The sequence below is a fragment of the Bactrocera dorsalis genome, chromosome 2 (assembly GCF_023373825.1).
Source record: "Bactrocera dorsalis isolate Fly_Bdor chromosome 2, ASM2337382v1, whole genome shotgun sequence".
In the NCBI taxonomy this organism is placed as follows: domain Eukaryota; kingdom Metazoa; phylum Arthropoda; class Insecta; order Diptera; family Tephritidae; genus Bactrocera; species Bactrocera dorsalis.
In genome coordinates, this window is record NC_064304.1 from 11,535,637 (window position 1) to 11,545,305 (window position 9,669).

Sequence of the window (9,669 nt, forward strand, 5' to 3'; positions counted from 1 at the left end):
TATTAAAGAATTTAAAGTTTACTTTTGCCCTCAGCGATTAAATAAACTAACACTTTTATTTAAAAATAATAAACGCATGTTTTTACGATTCTCCGGTCTTTTTTTACGATTTCTCTTAACCCCTTATGTTCACAATAGTGATAACTGCATTGTGAACTAATTGTAGGCCAATTCCAATTTGAAAATGCCATCAGTTTTCATATGTGTCACAGCGAAAAATAAAATCTTCCAATGTACTAAATGAAATATTGTCATAATTTTCACAAAATTTTGTTTTAAGCTGCAATTTTAATGTGTAGATCAACTGTTTAATACCATGGATCGCACAATAATTGCTGTGCAGCGTGCCGAGGAACGAGAACTCAGTGAAAAGTTGTATAAAAAACTGCGCGGGCTGGGTCTATTGCATCCGCAAACAGATGAACTGCGAAAATGTCTTAACGAAGAAATGTTCATTAAACCTAATGCTCAGGCATTTTTTCATGTAATGCATTATTTGTTTTGTTTATTGGATCCGACTGAGTTCAAAAAGCGCTTCTATTGGCCTATCACAGATAAACGTTCAGAGGCAAATTTCCGCACAAGCACTGTTGAATACTTGAAACACCTAAATGAGAAACACAAACTGCAATGGGGGGATATTAAATCATACTTAGTTGTAATGCCTGGAGGTAAGAAATTCATCATATTTCTTTTGGATTTGGTAGCATTCGTTGTGCAAGAGCAGATACGCTTTCGAGAAAAACTACTAGGCGCCGATGTGGAAGCTGGCCATGTAGCTGATCTAAATCTAAAGCGTATGCGAAAACAAAATTCATTTTTCAAGGATTATGCCTCAGCCTATATAAGCAATGTAGATGAACAAATAGTGCAATTACGTGGGAAAACTCAGCAACTGGAAAAAATATTTAATACGCTTGCACAAGAAACGGGTAGCAGTAAAAATGAACTATGCAACGGACAATTTATTGAACTATTTGAAAAATCAAATCGAGAAGTGTTTCAAGAGAAATTTGTTAAGGGAACTGCCATGGTTCGTAAATTGGAAGAACCACTTGCCGAACTAAAAGAACGGATAGATAAATTTCAATTGAAAGAGGCGGAAATGAAATATGATAAAGGTCGAGTGCGGCATGCTCTTCAAAAGATTACTGACGCATTGCCGGCCGAAAATACAGAACATTCAGGTATGTTTTTCTGTTTGTTGAGTGTTTTCTGCTTAAAATTTCATATATTTCATTAATTAATATTTTCAGAAGTATTTTTACATCCCAGTGTGAATGCCTTAGATGATATCAAGTTAAATGAGCTTATAATTGCATTTAACTTAATCCATCCCATATTAGAAAATGCTTTTGGTGAAGTGGAACAGACCAGAACTTCTGGGGAACTTGTCCAAGCAGAGTTAACCGCACTCGAAACTGAATTTCAACAAATAGAAAAGCAAGTCACAGGTTTCCAATTATCGCTGAACTCACAAATGAAAAAACGTTCCAACCATCGCAAGCAAACACCTGGACATATTAGCGATGACTGCAACTCTCTAATGATGAAATATGTTTGCACGCCACCAATTAAACTGGAAGCGCTTAGCTCTGGCCGTTTGGATAGTATGCGTTTACCACTTTTTTCTGATGTACAAGCTAAAATTGCCACCGATTCATTATGTGGTAATGTTTCAGGTATTTGCAGATTTTAAATGAAATAAGAATTGTTTTTGATAAATTTATCACAAATTCGTAGTATTGCCCCGTTCTGCAAGAAAACAAACTATTAAAGACACTTCGATCGATTTGAATAACACAATGAACAAGTCGCGCATTATTGACTCCACACAGCTTCTCCGCACTATTCATAAGGGCAGCCTGCGTGCACAACGTCAAAAAACGCAAGGTAATACGGCTACGTCCACAGCTCTACTGAGCACTAGTTGGCGGGAACGTCAAAATATCTTTCATAAGGATTTGCAGTCTGAACCAGTTATTTTGGCAGAAAAAACAGTCCAATCTAATAACCTAAATATAAGTGTCGACCGCTCAGCAGACCTTGTGAATAATATTCAACATCTTAGTGGACAACATTCCAGTGCTTCACCCTACACACCTTTTAATTCTAATGAGCGGACACGTATCGCACGCACACAACTACTCGAAGCTATAAGCAGTAGTAGTGGGAGTGGTGGAGGGACAAAAGCTAAAGTTTTGTACACTAGACGGCTTTCAGCTGTGCAGAAAGTCCAAGGAGATTCTATGAATATCGCCAATATGAGCACAAGTCCTTCTGGACGGCTAGATGCGCTCGTGCCGACGCCAGCTGAATTCACTGATACGCCAAGGATCAAATTGAACGACATCACAGTGCAGGAAAATACAATTTTCGTTGACGTAAGCCATCTACAAACACATATTTATTTATTTTATTAAAAATTTCGGAACATATTTAACCGAAAGTTTTAAGTTAAATAGATAAGCAACTATAACATATTCTAACATCCTCTTTAATCGTATATACTTATAGAAAACTGAGGAGCGTGTGGCCGCTGTGCAAGTGTTGGAGTTGTCTTCCAGATGCGTGCTTGTGACAGAGAATACAAGAAACGCTAAATTAAATGGTGAAAACGATCAAAATATGATTAATACCCCGAAATGTGCTCAACCCAAGGCTCGGCAAATGCCGACACAAATAATTGCCGATGATGATAATTTATTCGATATAAGCGATACCGTACTAAATGATGTTACAATGTAGTCAAATACTCATAAACTACTTTTTACATATAGACACATTCATACATATACATATACAAAACATGCATGGACACATTTCATTTAAATATTTTGCGGTTTGCATTTTTTATATTTCGCTTTCCACATAACTGTTTGGTAATAAACTAATATTTGTTTTTAATATAATAGAAATTCGACTTGATTTGATTTATGAAATGCATCACCGAAACTTCACTCATCTACATACACATGTATGTATATAGCGATTTTACTCTGTGATAAATGCTGCCTTTTGTTTGGGTTTAAATTTGATATTCTCCAATTCTCGGACGATCGGTTTTATATGTGGACTTAAATATGGCCTGCGATTAAGTTCCATAGTGGCTTTGGATTTTTTGTAATTCAATATATTCATAACATTTTGACGCTCAGCGTAGTACATGTCATCGTAGGGATTCACTTTGTTTTCCGAAATCGTTTCGGTGGTTTTGTCATCACTTATCGTTTCTAAAGTGCTCTTTTCATTGACTTCACTCTCCGACGTGGTCTTTGCATCGTTGGTCGTTACTGGCTTTGCAGCATCATCGATGACCATTCTTTGCATAACATTGCGCAACTCCTCACGTATGACTTCTGTATTGATTTTGAATTTCTTCGCCTGCAAGTGGCGTAATTTTGGCACCGTCTGCAATACGGTAGAAATACGTTCTTCCAAATTGGTAATACGTTGTTCGAGTATTTGGAAATTCTCAACGATCAACTTATTCTTGTCCGTCTCATTTAGCATTTCAACAGTGACTTCAATTTCTTGATTTTCTTCCGGCAAAGATTCTGCACTAACCGTTTGGCTTTTGCTCTCGATATGCACTTTCTCACGCAGGCAACGTTCTATAAGTGCGTCGATCTCTTCTTTGCGTATAAACTGATCGGTAACGCATAGTTCTTGCAAAATGTTTTGCACTTCTTCGCGCACCAAACAAGTTATCGAGAATGTGTTGTAGAAGTTTTTATCCGAGACGCTAGTGCTTGATTGGGAGCCATTAAATTCCATCATAGCGTTAACTACTTGTGGGGTCAGCGGAATCAAACGTTGCGAACTATTATGTGACGTTTGTTGATCGATAGCGTTGCTGCTAAAATATTCCCCTTCACCTGACTCAATATGCTGATCCTCTAGCTTTAGCTGTGTAGAATGGAAAGCGCTTTCCATAAACTAAAAAAAAGGCGCGATGCTCGCTGATTATTCTCTCCGCTAAAGGTTTGCTATTTACTTTTCAATGTTTTTTTGAATGTTTTTAAACTTTTGGCACACTTAAAATTTTGCTTATGATATATTAGAATAACTTAAAATTTGTAAACACACTTTCAAGAGTTAAAATTTATTTCATTTTCTAATGTAAAAAGCAAAGCTACTTGTATACTCAGCGGGGTCTTGACGGCAAAACGCAGAGGCATATATGTATGCATATTGTACTTGGCAAGTTGGAACATATGTACATACTTTCACATCTTTGACGGAAATGAGATGTAAACAAGAAAGAACGTCGTCCGTTCGGAGATGGTACCGTTTACTTGGAAATAATCCATGACAAATTTCATGAAGATATCGTTTAGAGTTTTCAATACAAGATATCAGTGGTTTCGACAAATGTGTAGCTTCTTGGGGAGAAAACAAAAAGTTTAAAATCGATATCTCAAAACCAAGGCAATAAAACGCGTATATACAGGCAGGCGGACGTTACTTAAACTTGCTACATAATATATACATATGTAAACTTTATATCTTCTTTAGTTTTCGAAGACTTAATATAATATATACCCCCTTCAGGATATAAAGAAAAACAAACGGATAAACTACTGTACCAACAATTGAAAGATCTTTATTATGAATCAACTCTTCAAATAATTAATGAAGTTATGTTATTTAAATAGTTCAACCCTTATTTGTATAAAAAAAAGTCAACAAAAGAAACCGAAACAATTTCCACAAATGGAAGCTGCTGCTGTCTTTTCAGTGCTTAGTCTAGTAATCAACTAGCTTTTTTAGTTTCGGGGGCGCCGATATGACAATACGGTTCCTATTACTACTATTAGTATTGTTGCCACTGCTGGTGACAGCTTCTTGTCTGCTACTCGGCACATCGCGCTGATGTCGATCTCTGTCCCTATCCTTTTCCCTTTCCCGATCTCTGTCGCCTCTATCACGATTACGTTCCCGATCTCTATTCCGATCCCGATCCCTTTCCCTATCTCTATCACGATCACGATAGCTTTCACGTGAGCGCGGCTCATTTCTTGAACGTGAACGTCTGCCCCTGTCCCTATCCTTATCTCGCTCACGTTCACGGTCGCGTTCATCATAACGTTGTGTACGTTGATGACGCGACGCACGCTCACGACTGGTATCACGTTGCCAGCGTGAACGTGAAGCGCTGCGGCGTCTGCGTCTCGAAGCGCTACGACGATTACGCGAACGTGAACGTGAGCGCCGTTCAGCTGCAGCCGACCGTTGCAGCTGATAATAGGACTGACTGCGACTGCGCGACCGATGCAATCGCTCTTCTCGACTTTTACTACGTTGCATAGTTCTAGCCTGTACATGTAACGTTGACGAATGGTATTGGTCATGCGGTTGTGCATCTTTCCCACGATCGGCAGCGTGCAGATGACTTTGTGTCGATAGTTTTTCCGTTACAGGAAGTATTGTAGGCCCGCTGCTTACCGATTTGCTGCGTCGTTGTGATGCCTGATGTGAGGATTTTGCAGCACCCGAAGCATCACTATCTGAGTCCTTACCGCTTGATGGCGTACCATAGCGATGGCGAAGCTCACGTTGTCTGTAATGCATTATGAACAAAAAAAAAGTATATATTGTGAATACATAGATGGGGCAGGAATGTGGTAAAACACGTTTAGAATAGACGTTTGCATAAAATAATTTACCTTCGTCTTAGTTTCAGTGCCATTTCTCTCATCTCATCCTCACGTTCTTGTTGCAATTGTCGTTCACGTTGCCATTTCTCGATTTCAGCTCGTTTATCCGCTTTGTCTATATATATACACACACAAACACATAAACACGCGCACAGATAGCAATGAGTGGTGAGAAAGAAAAGTTGTATGGCATTTAATGATATCTTTGCTGGATCAGTATTATGAACAAAAAAAAAAAATCAATTGTTTGTACAAGTTTAGTACTTACATTGCTTGTTGAGCAAATTTTGCATTTTGCGTTTCAGTCGTTCGCGCAAATTCAAACGACTGCTGCTGCCCTGCGGCGCTGATGAAGATGTTGACGGTGTCTGTAAGGAATCACTTCAAATGGTTAACAAAAGCACAACCAGTTTTCAAATTATTAAAACTACATATAAATTATAAATTCTAGATGAGGTCAATGTCCTTTCTTCAACAAAGACTTTTCACAAGCTAAGAATGTTGAGGATTGTCAAAAAAAAGTTTATGTATATAACTATAAGCAAACGGTAAAGTGGTGCATTAACAAAAAAAAAATATGTACATACATATATACATACATACATATGTATGTAAACTAAAAATATATTACTCAGGAATATTTTATAGTTTCAAATTTACTCGTTAACACCACATGATACCACAGTGCTTGCTATCGTCTAGAAATAAAATGTCATCAAAGTCAATTAAAGGTCAACTATTTAATAGCCTATCACTGTCCATTTTTATAAAATTTGGTAAGTTAACATCCTATCCCTTGTCCATTGAGTTTTTATAATTTTGATATTATTCCGGCATTTCTCGATTTTGTGTTGCAGAAATTCATATATTTTTTGGTGGTTCTTACTGACTTTGGTTTCGGTAGCATTAGAAAAACTTGGATTGGTTTTCGCCGGAGCAGTAGTGCAATATTTGCCTATTTGTTTACCAGTGGTTGACGTTGATGATGATGGCAAAGGGTTGGAACGTTCAGAGCTAAAATAACAAATAAAATAGAAAGAAACATGTGAAAGTGAATTTCAATCAAAATATTTATATGTATTATTATAATGACCGAATATGAATTTAATAATGTTTTTTAATGGCATTTTGCTATTAAAGGAACTTACAAAATGCATACAGAAATATGTGAAAAAACCGGCAATTTTCTTTCAACTTATACATAAATCGTTCCGCATACAGACGCATAATTATATATGTATGAAAAAAAAATGAATAAAATGTGGTTCAACTTTACCATAGATGCATTCCTTGTGCGCATAACTTACGTAGTATCCACATCCATGCGTTCGTCACTGTCATTTCCATCGCCGCTGATTGGTGCATGAAGTTTTACATTGTCTTTATCATCTGCGTTCGTGTCTGAGGCGGATTCGCTGTCCGAGTCCGATGAGTCATCTCCACGTTTGCGTCCATAATAACGCTTAAGCGGCGGTGGTGGCGGTTCCACCACTTGCGGCAATAAATTTATTGCCACTGCACTATCGGAAGCTGTTGTTGATTGCGTGCTTGACCCCTTAGCGACCTCGACTGGTGGTGGTGGTGGCGGCGGTTCTTTAGCTGCCGCGGCTACTGCGGTGGACATGGCGCTTATACGCGTTGATAACGGATAACTAACCATAGGCATAACCGACGTGGCAACGGGAGCGCTTGATGCCGCGACTTCCGATGTACTAATTACGGGTTGGACAACCAATTTTCCTTTAGGTAAATTTTGTGATGAGCTAGCACTGCTGGCATTGGGAGGCAACGTTTTCGTGTGAGATCTGGAACGCGTGCGTGTACGCGGACGACGACGGTCCATTATTGGTGACTTTCTATATTTTGAGTTTTGTTTGCGTTTGCGCTCTGAATGTCGGCTGCCGCTTGAAGCGGAGCGACTACTGCGTCGCTTAGAGCGATGTGAACAGCTGCTTGTTGATCTATAACGTCGTTTATGTGTTCCAACATGACCACCACGTGATTGTGAACGTGATCTGGAACACGAATCGGATCTAGTACTTGAACGTCTGGAGCGTCGTTTGCGTCTTGAACGTTCATAGGAAATGGACCGTGACCTTCTATGTCGATGACGTCTGCTACGACTTTGACTTCGCAAGCGCGAACGGGACCGTGAACGCGAATAAGGTCGTCGTCGGCGTTCCCTGCTACGTCTTTTACTTCGACGACGACTTCGACTTCTACTGCGTGAGCGCTTCCTCGAACGGCTACGCGATCGGCTTGTTTTACTGGTTTTACCCATAGCGGATGAACGTTTTGTACTTTCATTTAACTGTTTGAGCTTTTCCAAATTCTCCTTCACCTTTTGTGCATATGTAATTTGTGGTGTTAACGCACCAGTTGCTGCTGACACACCAGCGCAGGATTCCCCAAGAGTTTGTGGAGTACGTCCAATACTAATTGAAATTTTCGAATGTGGCTGTAACTCGTCTTCTCCACCGAAAGATGTTATGTATGTAATTTTTCCAGCATTGGGATCAGGTGATGGTGAACGCGATTCACTTTCCTCGTCTTTATCTTTTTTCGCACCAGTGTCTTCTTTCGCCGCATAGCTTGGTGGACTAAATGGACGACATGCAATACGACGTTCTTTTTGTGCTCTGCGCTCCCTACGAGACTTCCGTCCACTTAATAGCATCTTTTCTTGTTCTTCTTCACGTGCAATACGCAGAGCCTCGGCCTCATCTGCATCTTTTGTCAGATAGGAATAAAAGTCATTGCTTACCATGCCATAATTACGACCACAAGCATTTAACTCATGTGCTTGTGAAGTGTCTAGTTTTGAGATGTCAATGGAAACATCCATATCCATATCTGAGTCGGACTCTGAATCAGACCCTTTTTCAGATTTCCCACTTGATTTTTCTTGAGTTGAAGGATGAAAAGGATGGCTACCAGATGTTGTCGATGCGACTCCCTCTTCGTAAATATAACCGATGCTCACACCACTCTTTGATGGTTTCTTCTTATTGGAACTACGTTCCATAGCTTCCAATTGAGCATTTGCACCAAATTGCTCTTCTAAGTACAGTTGATGTAGGAATTTATCTTCCGTTACGTTTAGAAAATCATTCTGGGCCAAAATACGATATCTTTCGTAATTGCATTGACGTTCCTCTACGGAGGTTTCAGAATTCTCAGCATCATTTACTTTTGGTATCGCCGGAATGTAATCTAAATGTGCACGCACATCGAAGCGATCGATTAGATTATCCTGTTGGCCTTGCCAAGGCACACTATAAAATACAAATGTCGAGTATATAATTATAATCTTATTTTTCTATTTTAATAAACAATAAATATTTATTATAAAAATTTAGGACAAATAAAAAACGGATATTTCCGAAATATGACTTGCATGATGGCGGCTCCATCTCCCGCGGCAGCTGTTGCTGGGTCGAGATGAATTTTACACCGACGCCCATGTACTTGAATGAACTGAGTAGGATCCGCTTGCTGCGTATATAATAATTTGAAATAAATTATATTAATTTAATTGTATTATAAATTCTCACACAGTTTTCTCATACACTTTCGTCACTCACAATTTTTTCGTAAAAATCCTGCCGACGCTCCGCGCGTTTGCGATAGTCTACAATCATACCGCGTATGCGGCGTTCTTGCTTGCGAGCCTCGTGCCACATTATCCACAAGTATATTCTTTTGGCACTACGTGATATATGTGTTTTGTGAACTTATCATTCGTAAAACATACTAGACACTATGTTACTATAATTCCGCCATCCAGCAGAACCTCTTAAAGATTAAAGTCCTTTTTCGCTGGATATTTTATTTTACCTCACGATGTGAAGAACAAAATGGTTTGACGTTTATTTGACATTCTGAAATTACCGCCAGCCGGCACAGACGGTGCTGCCGTGCAAAGTTAAGAACTTGAAAAAAACGAAATTGGTAATAATTTATATATACCCTAAACAATTGGACGTTGTATATTTCTTTACATAGATTA

At 38.9% G+C, this 9,669-nt stretch overlaps 3 protein-coding genes and 1 long non-coding RNA gene across 4 annotated transcripts; 2 read left to right on the forward strand and 2 right to left on the reverse strand.

Moving 5' to 3' along the window:
- Positions 1 to 168: 168 nt before the first annotated feature.
- On the forward strand, positions 169 to 2,748 carry LOC105227543 (augmin complex subunit dgt6). The gene is made up of 4 exons (XM_011206923.4): positions 169 to 1,187; positions 1,257 to 1,682; positions 1,744 to 2,384; positions 2,518 to 2,748. The coding sequence occupies exons 1-4, from the start codon at positions 317 to 319 to the stop codon at positions 2,746 to 2,748; spliced, it is 2,169 nt and encodes a 722-aa protein (XP_011205225.2). The 5' UTR covers positions 169 to 316.
- Positions 2,749 to 2,796: 48 nt separating this feature from the next.
- Positions 2,797 to 4,436, reverse strand: LOC109579628 (hypothetical protein). The gene has a single exon (XM_019990772.3). The coding sequence runs from the start codon at positions 3,934 to 3,936 to the stop codon at positions 2,995 to 2,997; it is 942 nt and encodes a 313-aa protein (XP_019846331.2). The 5' UTR covers positions 3,937 to 4,436; the 3' UTR covers positions 2,797 to 2,994.
- Positions 4,437 to 4,581: 145 nt separating this feature from the next.
- On the reverse strand, positions 4,582 to 9,614 carry LOC105227544 (CLK4-associating serine/arginine rich protein). Its single transcript, XM_011206924.4, has 7 exons — positions 9,245 to 9,614; positions 9,058 to 9,155; positions 6,968 to 8,935; positions 6,551 to 6,674; positions 5,929 to 6,028; positions 5,670 to 5,775; positions 4,582 to 5,563 (listed from the first exon to the last, which is right to left on the reverse strand). The coding sequence occupies exons 1-7, from the start codon at positions 9,341 to 9,343 to the stop codon at positions 4,750 to 4,752; spliced, it is 3,309 nt and encodes a 1,102-aa protein (XP_011205226.2). The 5' UTR covers positions 9,344 to 9,614; the 3' UTR covers positions 4,582 to 4,749.
- Positions 5,911 to 6,655, forward strand: LOC125776539 (uncharacterized). The gene is made up of 3 exons (XR_007421795.1): positions 5,911 to 6,050; positions 6,112 to 6,436; positions 6,518 to 6,655. It is a non-coding gene; the product is annotated as an uncharacterized LOC125776539 (long non-coding RNA).
- Positions 9,615 to 9,669: the final 55 nt, after the last annotated feature.

What these genes read in the sequence shown, in the direction of transcription:
- LOC105227543 (XM_011206923.4), top strand. Translation starts at nt 317, where the DNA reads ATGGATCGCACAATAATTGCTGTGCAGCGTGCCGAGGAACGAGAACTC. An exon ending in ATTATGTGGTAATGTTTCAG is followed by an intron (nt 1,683 to 1,743) that starts GTATTTGCAGAT and finishes ACAAATTCGTAG; the next exon opens with TATTGCCCCGTTCTGCAAGA. An exon ending in AAAATACAATTTTCGTTGAC is followed by an intron (nt 2,385 to 2,517) that starts GTAAGCCATCTA and finishes ATATACTTATAG; the next exon opens with AAAACTGAGGAGCGTGTGGC.
- LOC109579628 (XM_019990772.3), bottom strand. Translation starts at nt 3,936, where the DNA reads ATGGAAAGCGCTTTCCATTCTACACAGCTAAAGCTAGAGGATCAGCAT.
- LOC105227544 (XM_011206924.4), bottom strand. Translation starts at nt 9,343, where the DNA reads ATGTGGCACGAGGCTCGCAAGCAAGAACGCCGCATACGCGGTATGATT. An exon ending in CGCATGGATGTGGATACTAC is followed by an intron (nt 6,675 to 6,967) that starts GTAAGTTATGCG and finishes TTGTTATTTTAG; the next exon opens with CTCTGAACGTTCCAACCCTT. An exon ending in GCACTGAAACTAAGACGAAG is followed by an intron (nt 5,564 to 5,669) that starts GTAAATTATTTT and finishes AATGCATTACAG; the next exon opens with ACAACGTGAGCTTCGCCATC.